This window comes from Mustela nivalis, assembly GCF_964662115.1.
Source record: "Mustela nivalis genome assembly, chromosome: 8".
NCBI lineage: Eukaryota > Metazoa > Chordata > Mammalia > Carnivora > Mustelidae > Mustela > Mustela nivalis.
The window spans coordinates 101,097,552-101,117,920 of record NC_139027.1 but is presented as its reverse complement, the minus strand read 5'-3'; the positions used below and the strand labels follow the sequence as shown (position 1 = coordinate 101,117,920).

General features: G+C 46.7%; 1 protein-coding gene across 1 annotated transcript in view; it reads left to right on the top strand.

Annotated features, from left to right (window-relative positions):
* The window catches only part of SLC24A3 (solute carrier family 24 member 3), a 486,207-nt gene that overhangs the window by 421,955 nt on the left and 43,883 nt on the right, over positions 1 to 20,369 (top strand). The window contains exons 7-9 of the mRNA XM_082743162.1: positions 3,124 to 3,198; positions 12,653 to 12,678; positions 18,422 to 18,475. Coding sequence (XP_082599288.1) covers positions 3,124 to 3,198; positions 12,653 to 12,678; positions 18,422 to 18,475 — 155 coding nt within the window. The remainder of the gene's footprint in view (positions 1 to 3,123; positions 3,199 to 12,652; positions 12,679 to 18,421; positions 18,476 to 20,369) is intronic.

The following is a 20,369-nucleotide window of genomic DNA, read 5'->3' as shown; positions in this document are numbered from 1 at the left end:
TGAATGTGAAGATAAATTTGATGATGGTCCAATGACTGACAGCTGTTTTGGAGAGTAAAATAATGACTACTCATCCAGAGTTGGCCTGTAGGCTGAATGCAAGGTGTATCTTGCAGCAGTAAATCAAAGTGGATACTTTGTACTATACTTTCTTATTTTTTAATTTGTATTTAAGTTATATATGCACAGAGCTTAGAGAGCCAACCAGTTCTAAAAAGCTTATTGTGAAAGATCTTTTTTCCAGTCCGCTAGCACCATTTCCCTCTCTTTTGACACAACTGCATTTTTTAGATGATGTATACTGGACACACAAGATTACGTTGACTTCAGGTATCCAGCATCAAGACTGGTGGTCTTCCAGTAGCTTTTTGAGAAGAGATACATAGGAAGTAAAGGTTTTGAGACAATAACACTTTTGTTTTTATTCTTCTCTCTTAATGAATAGTTTGGTTGGGCACAGAATTTCAGGCTAAAATAATTTTCCTCTCTAATTTTAAAGGCGTCACTCCATTGTCTTCTCGTTCCCAGTGCTTTTGTTGAAAAATAAAATGTCATTCTGGTTTTGATCTCTGTATGTAATCCCATTTTTCTCTTTCTGGTGGTTTCTAGGACCTTTCTTTTCTTTGTGCCACGATTCTGAAAATTCATAATGATATACTTCCGTGTACATCTTTTTTTTGGTCCATTGTGCTGAACACTCAGGAGGCCATTCTACTCAGAAAATGCACATCCTTAACTTCTGGGAATTTTTTTAAAAATATTTATTTAATTATTTTCTCTCTCCTATTTTCTGGAACTTCTGTCTTCAAGTGCCAGGTTTCCTGTTTCTCTTAAAGTGAGGGAGGTATAGTCACTGGTCTGCTTGAAGTGAAGGAAATAATTTGTGGGTTATATTTTCAAATATTCTTTCAGTTATCCTGGCTTCAGACCCTCCTTCACCCCAATGTCTAGAGCTTTGCCCACCTGAGTATTCCATCATTCTTCTGCTTTCCAGCATCTGGAACGCTTGGGTGGCTCCGTTGGCTAAGCATCTGCCTTCTGCTCAGGTTATGATCCCAGTGTCCTAGGACTGGGCGCACATCAGTCTCCTGGCTCAGTGGGGAGTCTGCTTCTCCCTCTGCCTGCTGCTCCCCCAGCTTGTGTTCACTCTCTCTCTCTCTCTCCCCACCTCTCGGACAAATAAATAAAATCTTTGATAAGCCCTCTTCCTTGGGGGAAATTCTCTTTTCCTTGGGGGTTTATACCTTGTTAAAAAGGAAAAAAAAAATTTTACTACTATATTATTTTGGTGTAACAAGAGCAAAGGTCATGGGTATGTATCTAGTCTGTTATCTTAAACTAAAAGCCCAAGAGATTTTTTTAAGGCAGTTCAGAATTGATATTTGCCACATGTTTTATGTCCATTTTCCTAGCCATCTGATGCTGAATAAATATTCACAACCTTTTATGACCTGCTGGAAAATGGACGGCCCAGTCCAACGTAAGCTATTCCGTAGATGACCATGGATTCTAATAGCATACACTACAAGGAGAGAGCATGATAAGAGGGTAACGAATACTTTACATTTGTTCTAAAGTGATTCTGTGGCACGAGCCCTCTTCTTGACCACCCGGTCATCTGTAACTTGGATCTGCTAGCACAAGACCTAATAAGGCAAAATCAGCAACAGAAAAATACCTAAGTGTCCCTATAACAAATGGAAGAATGTGTTCATGGAAGGAGACCTCATTACTCATTTATGGTTCTATTTAAGTCCTATCTTTCATGTCATTTGAATCCAGAAAGCCTTTTCTGGTTTGACTTTGCCTGATCTTTTCTTTATAGACTGACACAGTTGTCAGGGAGAGAAAAGACTCCAAATGTTGCCTTGTCCCCGAATCCTTTTTTCCCTTTGTCTTTAGTGCAGCATGTGGCTGTCATTGGCCCAGCCAACAGCTGATATTTGCTGTGTCCTTCTTCACTTACGAGGCCAAGGGCAAAGGCAGCTAGACAGGTCCTGTGGCCGAGGGGTGCTTGACACTTGTCTAGGGAGGTGGGAAGGAGTTGTGAGGGACAGGCAGGAAGCACTTCCCACCCCTCTCTGTCGACTCCCCCACCCTTCTTTGTGAGAGTCTGCCAAAGTGGACCCACTCCACAAAGTAAAGAAAGAAATAACAGGTATCCCTCAAAAGGTGATTTGGAAGGACTTACCAAGGAGAAATGACTCTTCCTCCAGAACAGGAATCTTAACCTGGCATCTGCAGCTCCCCCCTTCCCAGCAGCCTCTCCTCCCCACGGCCCAGCCGGGCTCCATTGCCCGCCTTTGTCTCATCCAGGGGCCTGCCTCTGTAGGAAGTCTGGACACAGCAGGCCAGGCCTGTCATAGCCTCCAGCAGTGTGTCTCCTGGCCTCATCATGGCTGAGCCATCCTATCCTTAAAGGGACATAGTCCAACTGCTAAGAATAACATTTTCTCCAGATAAATATGCAAATCAGTGTTTTTAAAAAATTCTGATCAAATCAGGAGTCAGGTGCCGACAAGGACAGGCTTATAATAGAGGGGAGAGGAGGTGGCTCCAGGGGCCCCTTGTGAAGGGCAACGGCTGTCCAGCCCTGGGTTCATTCCATGAGCCCAGGCTGCAGCAAACATGAGAGCCTTGACCAGGACCCAGGGTGGGCGGCTCCTTCATCCCCCTCTCATGAGGAATGCTAAGGCTGGTGGGTTCCTGGGAGACACAGGTCTTTGATTCAGCTTTGCTGAGCCTTCCTCGTGCTGCCCAGCAGCCGGGGGCATGTCCACCCTCTCTCCTTCACAGGGGTCAGACCCAAAACGTGGTTGGGTGGCCCTCCTGCCTTCCCCCCCGGCTGCCTCCCCATTTTCTCTCGTGAGTGCCTTCCCCTCATAAAACTGTTGCAGGTTTAATCCCTTCTTGGAATTTGTCTTTCAGAAGATCCAAACTAATACACCCAAAGGCCTTCCATAAATTCATACCTGCAGGCAGATTGACTAGGGTCAGCCCAGGAGACAGAAATACTAAGTCGTGTTCCCGGTTTATCACTGGTGAGAGCCACCGGAAGCCATGCTTTCTCCTTTGCACCGTCAAATATCCTGACTGTTACTGTCTTCTTCTCTTTTCATTCAGGTTGTGGCTCTTTCCTCCTGGTGCCTGCTGAGGGATTCAATTTACTACACGCTGTCTGTGGTGGCGCTCATCGTGGTAAGTGTGTGACACACCCCTCATCGGAGTCCCCTTGCCATTTGACTCTTAACTCATCCTTTTCATTGCTTGGGATTATGTGCAGCTCCCCCGCATGGAGCAAGTTCAGGGTCTCTGGTGACAAAGAAGCAAACAGATGTCTATGCATGGAGGTGGCTTCTCTTTCTTCCAGCTCCTTTGATCAGCCAGAACCCCAGTGTGATAGTTTGGTGCACAGAACAGGAGTGTTGACTCTGGTTACCTGATTCCATGAGAGAGAGTCCTTTGCTGTTTTCCTGGGACCCCCTGACCATTCCCTCTCACTTTCTCACGGGCTCTTCTGGAACTCTCTTCGGTGTCAGTGTGCCCTATCCCCAGGTCCCCAGTGACCTTAGTTCCCCCTCTCTGGCTGTCCTCCCAGGACACCGCCCATGGCCATTACCACCTTTGTGCTAACACCTCTACACTGTATTTTTGGCAATGGCATCTCTCTGCGGTACAGTCATAGAGAAGCCCCTCTCTACTGGACATCAACGTGTCTCTAAACTTACTGTGACTTCCCCAAGACTGGATGCTCTTTCTGTATTTCAACCCCCATTTCTCTCCTAGCCATCCAACCTGTGGATGATACTAAGTGGACCTTTTTCCCAATTCCACCATACCCATTTCGCTTCATTTTAGATTTTCATCTTGTAAAAATCTCCCCAGTGTGTCCCTTCATAGTTGAGGGTTGAGGGTTTTTATGTCTTTGGCCAGAACTGACGGCCTGTCGCGGGTCAGTATGACAATGAGAAGCGTCACTGCCACCCCACCCTTCCCTCCTTTCCCGGTCAGTCCTCAGAGCTGTCCCACTGGTAGCTCTACAAAGAGTCTTGTGCCTCCTTGTCACCTGTGGGGACAAATCCAAACCCCCGCTTGGCTAGCCAAGTCATCCAGAAGAAGGGTGGTGGCGAATCAGAAACACACCGAAATGGGAGTTAAGGCATCTGACTCCTAATCGTGGTCCCCTCCCTCTGGCTAGCTCTGGTTCTTGAAAGTTACTGTTTCAAAAGGCATGGCTTGCGGACACGATAAATAGATGCAACTCTCTGTTTTGCCGAATTTCGCAAAGAGATGACCATTCCCAGAAAGACGAGGTTATGAGATGGAAAACAAAAGCTGAGATTTCCCCGGAGCAGAGACTCAGCATGTCCACCCCCAACAGTGAATTGCCCACACTGGCTTCTTTTTCTGTTCTCAGCACAGACACCGCCTGGTCTCTGGGTGAAATAACTTGTCTTCAGTCGGATTTACCTGAATATGCCCAGGATTTTTTTTTTTTTTTTTTTAATGTAACTGTTGTTATGATGTGTGAGGAAGTAAAGAGTTCTGCTTCCTTGGGCTGCAGGTGACGCTCACCCAAGTGGGGTCTTTGGGCAAAGCCGTCCTCTACCCAGCATGTGGCCCATGAATCGCAGAGCTGAGCCCACTGGACACCCAGGCTGCCGCAGCTCTGTGTTTCCTTCATATGGCAACAAGATGCAAAAGCCAGTAATTCTCTGCCATTCCCTGCAATTTGGACTGTGTATTTACAGCCCAGATGTCAAGACTAGAGTTTTCTGATTTTGAGAAAAATTACATTTCTCCACTGTTAGGAAGCAATAGCAGAGAAAAGCTTGAGTCCTTAGGGTTTGGTCTTGGTTCTTCTTATTTTTACCGCTGTTCCCGCCAACTTCTCTACGCCCAGCAAACACCCAGCATGCTGATGGAAAGAGCGCAACCCAGAAATCTTAATCCAGTAAGCTCTGGGGCAGGACCCAAGAACTTCCACTGCAGCCAGGACCTGCCCTGCCCCTCAGACGATTCTAATGCACCACACTCACTTCCAGAAACTAAACTGCAAATACAATGAGACACCACTTCCTGGGGATAGTCCACCTGCTGCCTGGCGATGACAGCTTCCGGAGGAAATGTTGAGTTTCTCTAACATGAGGCATGATGACTGCTTATTTGGCTGGATTGCCGACGGCTGTTCATTCTCAGGATCATTTTCAAATGAGACCTGAAACCGGGATGAGGAGAACAGTGTTCTATACAGAAGTCCAGCATTTAGCAAAGTGCATTTCTCAACAGCCCCAGATCTGTCCCATGGACCAGCCCCAGGCTGCTGCTCACCACAGCTGCTGTTTGTTTTTGTCAGGGTGTTCTAGTCTCTTCTTTCTGTGTTTTCCCCAAATGTCATGGTAAAAAAAAATCACTTTTCTTTTGGCCTTCTTTATAGAATATTGGGCTTCTCTATAGGACCCTGCAGTGGGGCAGGACACTTAAAATTCCTGTATTTAAAAGCCTTCCTCCTAGCCACAAATAATTGCCAACTATCCATACAATTTAACTATTAGGGTTTTTTGTTGTTGTCCTTTTTTAACCCTCTCCCCCTTTTATGGTTCTGAACTGTTCAGAAGACAGAGTTGCAGGTCTCCAGAGGTGATGCGGTAAAGATCTTGTTCACCCACAGGACAGTCCTAACTAAGCGGGTGCATGAGAATCACCTTGTGGGACCAGATGTTGCTTCTTTGTACATCCCTGTGAGAGGCCCTACAGCCCTGGGCAGAGGAGCCCCAAGAATGAACCATGGGGCCTGGGGACCCAGAGAACAGGGAGACAGTTATGGGAGGGACGCTCCTGTTGCTGGGCCAGGAGCGCACAGACAGTCGGGATTACCTGGGTCTGCAGCAGGTCTGAGCTGGAGAGGACACCAGAAGGCAAACACGTGGAAACCAACAGAGCTTAAGACCATTAACTTAGAGATAAGGGACTCGTTCCCTTGGGCAGTTGGGTTTCACATACCTTAGCTCTGTGCTATTTTCTGGTGGGTTTGATGTTGTCTTTCAGGGAGAAAGCGGAGGAAATTAGGAACGTGTTACTATCCAAACCAGTTATGATATCAAAAACATGTAGTGTGTGTCTCTCTGCCCTTCCTGCCCCATTAGGCGCCCCCCCCCCCAGCTTTGCCCTGGCGACGTCCTATACAGCAAAGCCTCACACCTTGGAGAAGCTGAACGTGGCCCAGCAGGCTCGCCCCATGATTCGAGACTATCACTGCAAGCCAAGTGTCACCTTTGAGGTCCCAAAAGCATTCTGGGTTCTTTGGAGCATGTCCTTGCGTGCGTCTACCCAGCAGATAGTCTCCACAACCTTGCAGACCCTCTTGCTTCTTCTCTCCCATTTGATTGACTCACCCCCAGCCAATGTCCACCACCACAGACAGCTCTGCCTACCCCTACCCTTTCTCCAAATTCCAGCAGGCACCACAGCCTCTTTTATTGAAATGTTACTGTAATTTACATAATCATGTAATTTACATAAATGCAAATGATTCATTACATCCTCAGTCTAACAGCTGCCCAAAAAGGAATACTTTATTTTTACTCTTCATCTCTGCTTTGAGATGGGGTTTGTGAGCAATAGGAGAAGGGAAACCTCCTGGGGGAGTGAATAGGCCTTGGAGACAGGTCTGGATGGCTGAACTGGCTCTCAGATCCAGAGTCAGGAGTGCTGCCTACCTGGAGAGGGGCCAGGTGGGCCACTGGCACCAGCTGGGGGCCCTCAGGGCCCCCTGAGCATGGGCACAGCAGCGAGGCCCCTCCGAGGTAACACTTCCCTCTCTTCCTCCCGGGGGCTACTTGCAGTTCCCCCCTCTTGATGGGATTTTGTGGGGACAGAGACAACTCAGCTCGTCCAAACACTGGAGATGGCCTGGGTGGCACTGTCCAGTGGTGTAGCCAGTGTGCACATGTGGCTATTGAGCTCTGGAAAATGCAGGAAATGAAACCAAGGAACTGAAGTTTAACTAATTGAAATTTATGTAGCCTCATGTGGCTAGTGCCTACCATACTGGAGAGCGCAGTTGTAGAGGGCAGATCCATCCAGAGAAAATATATGCATGTTGCCCCAGGCATCCCTGAGTTTTAACCTGCATAGACCCAGTACTTCCTACAGGACTAGGTACTACACTGGATCTGTCCATGAAGAATTTCCAGTTCAATACTCACGACTCTGCAAGCTAGCTAATTGCATGAGTCCCATTTTGTAGATGGCAAAACTGAGGCCCCAGACTTTCAGGGATTTGCTTAGGGTCAGTGAGTTGCAGTAGCTCAGGTTTGCCAGAGCAGGTGTCTAAGATGGTACTTCTCCACCCTCTCCCACTCCCTAAGCCCTGGCAAAGAGTTCAGATTTCCCCCTCCAATAAAATCTGCCTCTTCATCTTTGAAATCATCCTGATTTTCCCTCACCAGCTCTGCAGTCAGCCACTAGAGAGCCATGCCTGCTGCTCTTACTTCACATTCTTAGACTGAAAGGAATAGCTCCTGCCTTCCCTCTCCTGATTCCTTTTTTCTTAAGACAGCTGATCATAAATGATCCAGAATCTTCTTCTGTCACCCTATCTGTGAGAGAAAAGACATCTCACACTAGTTGATTGATGACTGTCGTTTTCCCCTGCCTCCATGCTGGCCTCCAGGGCCCTGCCCATCTGGCTTACTGTCCTCCCTTCTCGGACCCCTTCTTGCAGGGAGGTAGCCTCCTCTCTCCAGTTCAGCAACACTGAGGTTCTTACACTCATGGTACCCTTGTTACATCTCAGCTCTCCTTCTGGGAAAGCGAGAACTGACCATGGTGGCTAGAAGATTGTCAGAGGGAATCAATGTGAGACTTTTTTAAGTTCCTTAAACAAATCAACTATGGTCATACAAAGGGTTGCCTGTGTCATTATCACTGCCACTGAGAGGAAGAACGGTGCGCTATAAAGGCTCCTGGGGTATACCAGGAAGTTGGGTCTCCCTTGTGCTCGGTTCTAGAGCAGGGACATGGATCAGTCAGACTGTGGGATGCACAGAAGACCCTCTTCTCTTTCACAAGGAAAATGACTTGGAAGTTTCAGTTATGTGCCTGTGTTTGGTTTTGCACTGCTCAGCAAACAGAGCCCTTTTGGTTTGGCAACTATCCTCCCTTGTATCCTAAATCCATCCCATTACCTGCTTTCCTTCCTTCCGTAGCCTGCTTCTGCATATGTACGTGAGATGACCAGCTCTGCTCAAGCCCTGCCTTGAAGAAGTCCTTACTTCCTACCCTCCTGCAGCCCCCACCGCTGTTGTAGGCCTGCTAGAGACCCAGAGGTCGAAAATCCCGTTTAACTTTCAAGTGTGGGGACGCCTGAGTGGCTCAGTCATTAAGTGTCTGCCTTTGGTTCAGGTCATGATCCCAGGGTTCTGGGATCGAGCCCCACATCAGGCTCCCTGGTCAGTGGGGAGCCTGCTTCTTCCTCTCCCACTCCTCCTGCTTGTGTTCCCTTTCTCACTGTGTCTCTCTCTGTCAAATAAATAAAATCTTTTAAAATTAAAAAAAAAAAAACCTTTCAAGTGTAAACTATATTGGTGCTTAACAGCAGCTTTCCAGTGCATTCCATTGGACTCCTCTCCTCAGAAGGAATGCCATCTGCACCCCCGTCCCCATTTGGGCACAACTCCTGAGGGATCCTCCATGCTGTTGAGTGAGAATAGGAGGGGGAGGGGTGCATTTTCCATTTCCAGCCAGGGAGGGAAGATTTTTCAGGATTTTAGTGTCTTGAAAGAGACTGGTGGTGTTGATTTTCTCCTGTTACTTTTGCTGTTTAAAATTCTAATGGCGCCAGTGATGGAAATTTAAGTTCTTCAGTGCGGCTGCTTCTGCTCCATGGTTATGGCTTAAAGTAAGCTGCTCCGTGGACTGACATGCAATGTGGGGACAGCCACCTGCCTCCCTGCTCAGAAGCCAGCCCGGCTGTCTGCTGTCCACACACCTGGGCGATTCCTGGCCCTTGTTTTCCCTGCTCTTCTGCTTTGAACATGCCACATCCGTCCCATTTCCCTGGGATGCTCTGTCATCCAGGGATTCACCTGCCTGATGTAAGCCTGTCTCTCTCAGAAGAATTCTAGAGCAGACACCAGGGCTGAAAGCTGGTTTCCATGGTACCCAACTGTTTCTCTGAGGCCTGAAGGAAAAAAGTGGTTTGGGGTTTTTGTTTTTTGTTTTTTTTGTTTTCAAATTTGTTCATATATGTTCACATTTAGCTGGTCTGTGGAACACATGGAAAGCTTAAGGGTGAAGCCAGAGGTAGCTTCGGATGAACCACACTGGAGTCAGAGAGCAGGTCCCTTGACCCGCTGTGTGCAGCAAATCTGGGGCTCAGATACCGGTTTGCACCACCCACATGTGTTCACGGGAGGCAGCCCCAAACACAAGCAGCAAAGCACAAAGGGCTGCTTTCCCAAGCAAGACTTGTTTTCAGAAACCCAACTGGGATAAGAGTGAGTCAGTTCCAAAGGCCACACAGCAGGTCCCTCAAAGGCCACATGTCCTAGAGTTTGAGTGGTGGGATGAGTTGAGGGACCTGCCTGTCCCCAACTCAGAACACATCCTGCCTCCAAAACAGCTGAAGACTCCGTTAGGAAGCCGTCTGTCTTGAGTTGTTTACCCTCCTCCCAGGAGGTTAAATGAAGCCTTGAAATGACTTCCTTCCAACCCCACTCCCTGCCTTGGCGGAGTGGACAGGCAGCGGGTAGGACGTGAGCACCACCTAGTGGTGACCGGGTGGAAGTGGGGGCACGATTTCTTTATAAATTATTTCAGGGGGTTTTCTATCCTAGTAAGGTAGTTGTTTCATCTTATTTTACCCACAGATAGAACATGGAAATACAGAAGGGTATGCAGTATTTGTCTTAAGAATATAAAATAAAATAAAACAGAATAAAATGAAATAAGATAATTGTTGGCAAAGTAACAGATCCATTCCCTGAAACCATCAGCAGCATCAAGTGAGAAAGTCGCCTGTCCTTGTCATTTTATGACTTTTCAGACAGAGCAATTCCAGCACTCTGTCAGGGGTTCAGGAACTAGAGGGAATACGCTGTGAGCAGTGTCGATTTCCTCATGTTCAGTCTTCTGAGTGGGGGATAGTCCCTGGCCCAGCCTCATCCAGGTGCCGCCAGCAAGGTCCAGAGTTATTCGTAACTCACCATCCACCTCCTTTCTTACCACAAACAATCCTGTTCCATGTAGGTTAAAAGCCTGGCTTCTATTCCTTTTCTCTGTTATACTGTTCTTTTTTCTGAGTCCTTTCATTTTTCCACCAAGCCCTCTAAAAGAAGTCAGATGAATCCCAGGCAGTGTTTGCTCATTAGGCACCGGGCATCTGAGGGCTCCTGGCCACGAGTGGTCAGTGAAGGGGTATCACTGCTTAATTATCTGGAGGCTTCCAGATCACCTCCATCTGTTAAGACTCCTACCTAGCAAGACCATCGGCCTCTCTCCTTGTCTGCCTCCCTCAACCCCATTCCCACCCCCAACCTCTCTGGCCACCCCCGATACCTTAACATCAGGCTCATGATGTCCTTAATTGTGCATCTAGTCCAGACCTCACTACTCCCTGATGTATTGTGTTCTCTGTAAATCCCATTCTCATTTTGGGATCCTTTGCACAATTCCGCGTATGCTGCTTTTTCCCCATTAATATGATCACTGAAATAATCGTTAAAGACCTATTGATCTGTGCCCCCACAAGTCACTCAGATGGCACAGAATAAGGGCCTCCTGAAAGCTGCTTTTCTGTTATGCAGTATCACCTGCCTTCCCTTTCGTCTTTCAGACGAAAATTAAATTGGCACTTTAATAAACTCTACCAGTATCTCGTGCTCTCCTGAGTGGCGAGCATTGATTGCTCCAGCCCTGATACTAAATTAACTTCAATTAATAGAAACATTTTTCAACTTAAATCATTTGTTCTGTTCCCTGATTTCTTGACAATGGATTTTTTTTTTTTTTTTTTTAAGCCAGTGTTGGAACAAAAGAATCTGTGAATGCCTTCTGGGTGGACTGCAGACCACCCAGACTGGATTGCAGGATGGTTTCCTTTATTTCTTTAATTCTCTTCCCTTTCCGCTTTGACATTTTCATCCAAATGTCAACCTGTTGAATCTGATCACAAGAGTCACAAAGCTGCTGAAGCCAACATCTTCTTCAGTGTCTTGTCAGGAAGTGTGAGCTACAAATAAGTGGGGCCCCTTTGTTCTCATCTTCTCTTTGCGCCTTCGGGATAATTGGAGAGAGGTCCTTTCCGGTGCCTTCGGAGCCGCACCTGCTCAGCTGTGCAGTTTTCTCTGTGTGTCTCACAAATGCTGCTTATTATCTTCTCTCGGGACTGAAGTGATGCCCGTGTCTTCTGTTGGGTGTACCATCTCCATGCAGTAATGACCCCTTGCACCCAGAGGTTTCTGCCTTGGAGTCTGCCTTGGAGGGCCACAGGCCCCCGAAAAAAAAGCGCTCAGAGTTGGTGGTACCCTGAGCAGTCATATCCCATGAAGGTGGAAAGAGCGAGCAATGAAGCAACCCTCAGCTTCCACTTTTCAATAGCGCACCTTCCGGGGAAGGAAATGTGTCATGGAGAGAAGACTTAAGAACCAGGTCTGAGTTCTAGAACCAACTCTGCAGCTAATTGCACACCTTCAGCTCTTTGAACACCCAAAATTCCTCGTGTTCTCTGTGGCTCCTTTTCCCCGTGTAAATCAAAGGGCCAGGGTGACACCACTCTTTCCCCCAAAGTGAGAAGTGATTTGGGCTCTGGCCTAAGCAAATTCAATCGTTGCTATATGCTTTCCCTTTGGATCCTAGCTGATCCGGGGGACACCTCCGTTTGGCACTGGTCCATCTTTCCAGCCACCTCTGACCCTCAGGAATCTCCTTGGAACGAACATGGGCAGGCCCGTGGCCCAGGGCAGGGGCAGCCTGCGGTGCCCCCTGGGGCTTGTAGTCTCTGCGCTGATTTCTCACCCTTTGCACAGGGCGGCAAGGCGAGCGGAATCTCTGCTTCTGGTTGTGATGCAGAGTTTCCTTTGAAAATGAACTCTTTTAAGGAAACAAACAAAAAAGTAGGTCAACCAAAAGAAAAACGTTGAGTACACAGAAGTCCGAGGGCTTGCCTAAAAGCTGGAAGGCGCTGTAGAGAGCCCGGAGACGTGCAAACGTCTTACATGCGGACCCCAAGTTGCTGATGTTCGGAAGCACCTGCCAGGCTCCCCTAGCCCCTTCCGGATCTAAAATTCAACAGCGCCTCGTGCTCCGCACAAAAAGGTGGTCATGCTTCCCTGTCTGTCAACCGCTGGACAGAAGTTGCTAAAAGGGAGGGATGACCCGGTGCTTCTCCCCTCCGCATCATGACGCCCCAGCCTGCCAACAACACCTCCTTTCGCTAACTTTAGCAGGAAGCGGAACCAGCACAGAGGGAAGTTGGTCGGCAGATCCTCGGTGTTGCAGGCCTGTCCCTGGCTGATTCCTGCCAAACTGGCTTCGTGGGTGGTCAACGCGCATGCGTGTGCATGCAGACCTCGCGAGTGCGCGCGCACATGTGTGTGCATGTCTAATTGTCCTATTTATTTATTTATTTGTTTGTTTGTTTGTTTTACAGTTCATTTATGATGAACAAGTTTCCTGGTAAGTACCTCCTTTTCCCTTCCAGTTCCCCCTGGCTGTATGGCGGAGGCGAATATATATTGAAGACTAGAGTCAGGGTTGAGGAAAGAAAGGGGAATGTCCTGGCAGCTTGGAACAACTAGCCCTCCTTGGAACCCCCGGGTGGACCTCAACAAAGACATTATATCAGCTTTCACAGAGCAGAGACCTTTCTCCATCCCCTCCCATTTGGGATGCTAATATCCCATTGTCTTTGTCATCCAGGTGAGAGGGGGTGATTTAATGGGGCTTTCTGCAGTCAGCCATTTCCTGGTCCTTACAGATCCTGTGCAGACTGTGTTGGCATATTCCAAACACCATGTATGTTTCAGGAACCAGAGATGGAGGCACTTCTGTTGTCTTTTACCCATTAAAGTTCTATCTGACATTCAAGACTATCTTAGATCTCTGAAAAATCAGTGATTTTTTTTTTAATGGATAACAAAGCTTTAGCCAGTTTACATCTATGAGAACATTTACATTTGGGCCAACTATGCATCATTTCTCAGGTGAGTTTTGAGCAAGTCAGTTATGTTTGGAATGGAAATAGAAATTGAGTGCGTTGTGCATTCTTGTTATGTTATTCTCGAATATTTGATCTGTGGATGTAGAGAAACATGAAATAGCATCTGTGGGATAGTGTGACAGCATAGCTAGTATACCAACCAGGTAAGCAGACCAACTTTTATGGTATTATTTAAAGCTTAGAATGAGCTTTTGGCATATGAGCAGTAGCCGTTTGTGTGAGTGACATCTTTTTGTCTTAGGATCTCTGATTTTCAGAATTTGGGCATGGCAGAGGAGCTTGTCCCATTGATGGTAAATGTGATTCACCGTGCCAAGGTGTTAAGTATAGTTTTGCCAACTCTCTTTCCTCTGTCCAGGAGGGGTAAGGAGGAGACTGCTAGGAGAACGTGCTTTAAGACACACCATTTTTAGATCAACACATAAGAAATAAGAAGGTCTTCTTTGAGAAGCCAAGACCAGTCGGCTAAAAGGGATTAAGATGTCTGGGAGCACCTCAGGTCAGCGGTCAGGAAGAGCCTCTTCATGGGATTTGTCTGGACGAGGTCTCCAAGCAGAGTGGTGACATCTTCTTCCCATGTTCTTGGGGATGGAGTGCAGCACAAGAAAACTTGCAAAACTATCCTCACTCCAAATGATGGCACACTTAGCATGACCCCCACTCTACCTTACCAAGCAGTAGGTGCTTAAGTGTTGCTCAGTGTTGCTGCTCTTAGCTCACAACACTGCCATAAAGATAAGTTATGATTGCATTCGATCTCAGGAATTTTTCTGCTGTTTTTGCACGGAAAACCTTAAGAAAGTATAGCTATGGGTGGATTACTGTTGGTTTTTCCTAGAGAGAGCTCTCTTTTCTTTACCTCCCTGGCTTTGCTATGAAAGCAGGCCTATTTCAGTCCTTACCCTCAAAATGTCTTTTAGGATCTTTCAGATAGTGTGAAGCAAGAAAGAGAGAGGCTGTTTCCTTTGCATTCCAAAAGCCAGATCTCCTATGGATGATATGAGGTTAGAACCCTGGGCCTGCACTGAAGGGCTCAGATCCTGAGGTCCTCAGGCCCTCAGCATGAGCACCGAGGCTCCCACATGGAGAAGGAGAGAGGAAGGCCATGAAGGAATGAGTTGCAAATTCCCAAGTATGTTTGGTTCCAGCCTGGGCTGGGTTAGAATCCTAGCTCATGCATAGGAGTAGCTGCAAGGAAGAACAAGGGGGAGGCTTCATGGCACCAGGATATCATTCGCAGACTGCCGACCTGTTACGCAATTATTGTTATGTGGATGGGCTAATGGAGAACATTCTCCATATGAGTGAGGCCAAGAGATTCAAGTCTGTGCCACTGGACCATAACTGCTCTGGGACTTCCAGGGATCTTAGCTCCTCATTTAAATGCAAAATATATTGAACTTTAAGGTATTTTTTGCTGTCACCAAAAATTTTGGGTATTTTTCATACCCAACCAACAACAAGCATTTGTTTTGCTGAAAGGATGTGTCTAGGTGCTGACTTCTCTCATTTCTCCCTTTAATGTCAGATTCTTCAACTTGTGCAATTAGAACACAGCAGTACTTCACAAATGCCTTTAACAGTGAATTCCATTCCTTGTTTTAGAAAACTCCATCATGTCTGACTCAAGGGAAGTAACCAGTTCATCCCAAATCCTCAAAAGGAAAGTAATTTCAGTTGTGTATCTTCTGAAACAAGAGTACTCTATAGGACTAAAGGAGCCTTGTGGAGTACAATACATAGGGGTAACCCTTCCCCATCATCCACAGCTTAAATGCCTCTACCACTCCTGAATCAGAATTCTGCAACAGATCTCAAGCAGCCAAGAAATGGCAGGCAGAAGGTTTTTACAGTGGAAAACCAGCTCTAGTGGGTTAAAGAATGAGTGGTTTATTTTTCTTACATAACAAGTACCCTAGCTGTTGGTGGTATGATGCCTCTGCATTTCTCTTGGCCTTTCCGTCATGGTCCCAAGAGGACTGCTGTTGTCTCAGGCATTGAGTTTGGATTGAAGGCAAGAAGAAGGAAGCAGGAAGAACACCTTTCCTCCTTGTACCTCTTTGGTCCCAGCTGGGTCTACGTTGACCAATAAATGGCCAGGCAGAATAGAATTAAAACTCTAGACAGATCATTATTTATCCTAGAAGTGGGTCCACTTTCCTGAAGATCCAGGGGTCCTCATTTGCTATCTCAAGCTCATAGACTCTTGTTAGAAAGCAAGAGGCAGGCAAATATATGTTTGATGCTTTTCAGTTAGGTAACTACCCCTAAAGACATTTAAAATAGAAAACAATGGAGATTTACCAGATAGGATGAATGTTCACCCTGAATCCATAATAACAGCCCAGCAAGACCCAAAATATTGCCAGAAAGAATTTGGAATATGTCTTCAGTGAGTCTGAATGCCTGACAAGAAAACAAAAGGATCCAGGTTGATGTTCTTGTTTCTTCTTTGAGCTTCAAGCTGTAACTTTGGGAGAGAAAAGAGGGCCTGGGAACATGACCTGGAGAATATCTACCTGTATGGCACTTGGAACCAGCATGGAGTGTTCTGACCACAGTTAAGAAAGCAGAACCATGCCCTCTGGGTGAGAATGGGGAGGAACAGGGAGTAAACCTCCCAATACAAGAAAGAACAATCTTGGGCATGAGAACCAGGGTCTAGTTGAAGGTGGTTCCAAATGGAAGTTTGCAGGAAGGGAAGGAAAAAACCCAGATCATGTCACAAGACCAGGTCCTCGGAGGACAGTGGATGTTGTGGTTAGGAGAGGCAGGCGGAGAACCGGCTCCAGGAGAAGTGGCGGAGAGGGGGGACAAAAGCCATGTGACTTTAGAGGTCTGTATTTGGAATCTGTCCAATTCCACCTGTTTCCTAGACACCTCCTGAATCCCAGGCTCTGTTCCAGAACAAAACACAGAACACAAAACCAAACTCGGCCTTCACTTTGGGGCTCTCTGGGACTAGAGAGGAGGCAGACAGTTGACATGTAATCATGGGGTCATTTGGAGACATTCACAGCACAGGGCAGGGGCGGGGGCAATCCCTGGGACTCTGAGGAGCATGAAGCCAAGACTGGATCAAACACTCAGGCCCCAAAGCAGAGAGGACAGCAGCTAGCTAGTGTCAGGGCCTCCCAGAGCCTCGTGTATTTCCTGTGGAGGAAGTGCTGGGCAAGCCCTGAGTCTGGGTACCAACCAAGCAAACCTGAAAGGTCAGCAGAAGCAGAGAACCCCCATCTCACGGGCATCCCCAAAATGTAACAAAACAGAATCTTACTTGAACATTGCAATGGAAGGGCTTGTTTTGAGGGGGGAAAAAAAACAATAAAAAGTTCTAGATGAATTAGAGAGTATCTACCTACCTATTTACAAAGAGCTGGACTTCATTCAGCCTAGCTGAAATAGTTTACTGATGTGGGTTTGTTTCCCTTCCTGAGTCTATTAAAATGCATCCAAGTTACATGGCATCCCTTTGGATCTCGAGAATCTCTGCCTTCAAAATGAACACTGTGACTAAGTCTCATTTTTCCTAATTAACTTTATGCCCCACATACACTGGTTTCAATAAGGACCATGTTCAAAAGGTCTCTTGCAACTGAAAATGGATTTTAAGGGAAGTCTCATCCTATGCAGATGAACTGAGGGCTTCCCTGTGCTGGGGAGAAGAGAATAGTGGGCAGCTGGGGAGGGATGGGGAGTCAGCTGTCAGGGGATCTGCTCTAAGCCTCTGGAAAATGAGAAACCAGATAGCTGAGGTAGGGGTCAAGAATGAGGAGTGTTGTCAAGTGACTGCCTGAAACAGGCATTAATAAGCAATGAATAAATAAACAAGGGAAGCACAGACTGGTCAGCAGTTTAAAGAACATACTCAAGGTCTTGTAATAGAGAAGTAAGAGTAGGCAGGGAAGACTTCTTGGAAGAGATGACATTTCCCCCAGCATTTGCAGGATAAAAGGGACCAGCCAAGGAGTGAAGGGAAGACTATTCTTAGCAGAGGGAGCAGTGAGTGCAAAGATCCTTGGAGAAGGAAAGAAGCTTCTGGTGTGTGCAAATGAAGGGAGGCCAGTGGGATGGAGCACAGACCAGGCACAGACAATTGGAGGAATAGAAGAACTGGGTTTTACAGACAGGAGGTACTTTTTGTTTTCTCTTTTCAAGTGTGTTGGGAAGCAGCTGGAGAGATTGAAACAGAAGAATGATATGATCCAGTAGCCTCACAGATACCAGTATAGAGGCTGCTATTCGGGGGGCCTGGAGGGTAGCAGTGGGGAGGGCTGAAGCCAACAATTCATTAAATAGCTCAGATGCGGGGTTCCAAGGCATGTAAGGCAAGGGTCAAGGAGGGTTCCAAACTGATTTCCAGATTTGGAGCTTGACCAGGCAGGGAGTGGTCCAGTTGATTGAGGTGTTAAAGCCCAGGGAGCATAAAGCCAAGAAGTAGGAATTCCAGATTCTGTTCTGACGTCATAGATGCCACATGGAGAAGCCGTGTTGACTGTGGGTATAGGCACCTGCACCAAGGAGAGGTGTGGGGTGGAGATGTCAGCTGGTGTTTACTGCAGGAGGATGAGATGATGTCATCCAGGGAGAACGTGTAGGTAAAAGGAGAAGAGAGTCCCATATTTAGAGGTTCACCTGAGGCAGTGGGGGAGGTGGAGGGAAGGAGAAGTTAGGGGGATGACAAGAGGAAAACCAGCCGTGTGGCCTCTCAGAAGTGAGGAGAAGAGACTGTTGCATGCATGAGGACAGGTGGTCAGCTGCAGGGACTTTGAGCAGGGTGGCAGAGAACCGTCCCTGGGCACGTGCAGATGGAGGTGGCTGGTGCCCTGGACCAGTGTGCTCTTTATAAATATATCTGAATAGTTTTAGTGAATGATTAAGCTGTGGGTGGGTTTATAAATACAGGCCTATAATCAGCAATACTGTGGTAGACTTGTGCTCTCACAGAACTTTCAGGTGAGTGAATAATGGAAGGGAAGGAGCATTTTCCTTTTAGGTAGAGAATGAAAGCAATCCCATTGAAAGCTGTGTCTACAGACCAGGAAATACTTGTAACCCGTCTGCACATGTAGCTTCTCCTCACCCTGCTTGCCAGGTGTAACTGTCCTCCATGTGGCATGGATGTTTCAAGATTGGCTGTTGTGTTGCACATCTGCCTGTGATGACTTTCTTTAACTAGCCATTCTTGGTTTTACACAGGTGGGAGTCTTTAGTCCTCGTGCTGATGTATCTCATCTATATCGTCATCATGAAGTAAGTAACATGCCTTCTCGGTTTTCTTTCCCAAAACTCTTTCCTACATCAAGCATGACAGGATAATGTAAAAAAAAAGAAAAGGAATGGAGGCAGAGCAGGTAGCAGGCTGGCTATCAGTGCCAATGATCACAGTCTCCTCAGTTCCCTCAGACCTGCGTGTGGCACTGTAAGTTCTGATCCATGGCAATAGCAAAGACCCTTCAAACCCCCATGCAGTAATGGAATCAAAGCTTTAAGTGTTTAATTTGAGAAATCTCTCAAACCCTTTACCCTCCTTTAATATCTGTCAAACAAGTTTGGGGCTGATTTCACTCTCTTTCCTAACAGGAAAGGAGGTAGAACTCACTAAGTCATGCTTCTCTGTAGGGTGACAAAGATGGGACCAGACCTAGTTAAGAGATAACTAAAACCATGGACTGAATACTTGCAGACTTGCATTATTTATATCGTATTCATCACCTACTGCTGTGTAACAAATGAGCCCAAAATGTAGAGTCTTAAAACTACAAGTATGTGCTATCTAATTAGAGTTTCTGAGTCAGGCATCCAAGAGGACATAACCAGAGAGTTCTAGCTCAGGGTTTTCCTTTCTTCCTTGAGATTGTACAGTGTTAAGAGGTTGGCTGGGGTAGTTGTCATCAACTTAACTGATTCTGCAAAATGACCTGCTCTTACTGTTGGTAACGTTAGCCAGCTAATGTTGGCTGTTGGCTAGAGCCCTCGGTTCCTCAGCATATGCGCCTCTCCTTAGGGCTGGTTGAGTGTCTCCACAGCACGGGAGCAAGTGAGTCAAGAGGGTACAAGTGCCTTTTCTAATCTGGTCTCACAAGTCACACGCTGTCACTTCTGCCTTGTTCTGTTTATTAGAAGTGAGTCTAGCCCACACTCAGGGGGTCTGTGTCACCATTTGAAGGGAGGGGTCTCAAAGAATTTGTGGATATATTTTAAAACCACCACTCCATAGGTTCTTTTCCCCCAGAGTCTGGGAGGCTTCCTGTGTGTTTCAAGAATTATATTGCTGGTGTTTGCCATACTCTAAGGCAAAATGTAAGCACCATGGCTGTGAACCTGCTGGTTCATCTTTTTGCCAAATCCCATTGAGATGAGGAGCTCGTAAATAATGCAGAGCCATTCCATGCTGCAGCTGCTGAACCCCATGGAAACTGTTTCTTTCATTCTAAATTAACCCGTACTTTCCCCAGCATTTATGACCACGTTCTCAGGGGGCAAGAAAGTACCACATGATCAGAAATTGCCAGTTAGACATGTCAGGTAGTGGTCTGGAATTTGACATGACAAAGTGTCTTTTCTACTAAAGTCTGACAGAAATTACTTCTGGCCACTAGTGTCCAAGAGACCTTTTTTGAGAAATCAGTGTGGCCACTGGCAGACATTTCATGAACAGTAAATGTAGGAGCTGGCTCAGACGGTGTCCTTTGTGGGCTGTAAGTAGTCTGTGGCCAGTCCACTCAATATGGCATCCAGCCTTCACCTCAGGAGCTATCCAGTGGTCAGTGTGGACCTGATATCTGGGTCTTGTTAGTGGAAGAGGGTATTTCTAGAGTAGCCTGGTGTAGGATTACCACAGGATAACTGACAAAGAAATCAGTTATCACCTTGATAACCTTGTTGTCACCTTGGTTATAACTTTGATTGAAGAAATCAATACTCACCTTCCATCTTAAAATACCAATTGATGGGCTCCCATGAAAACCAGAGTTGGCCCAAAGGCCTTTCAGAGTTTCTAGACTCCAAAGGGAGAGTCTCTGAAGGCATCTTGCTCCTCCGTCTCTCAAATAGCAAAACCATTAGGAAATCAGTGGTCTCAGCAATAGGGGGAGGTCTCAACAATGCACACATCTTCTTTCAGTGTGTTTTAAATTTGATTATT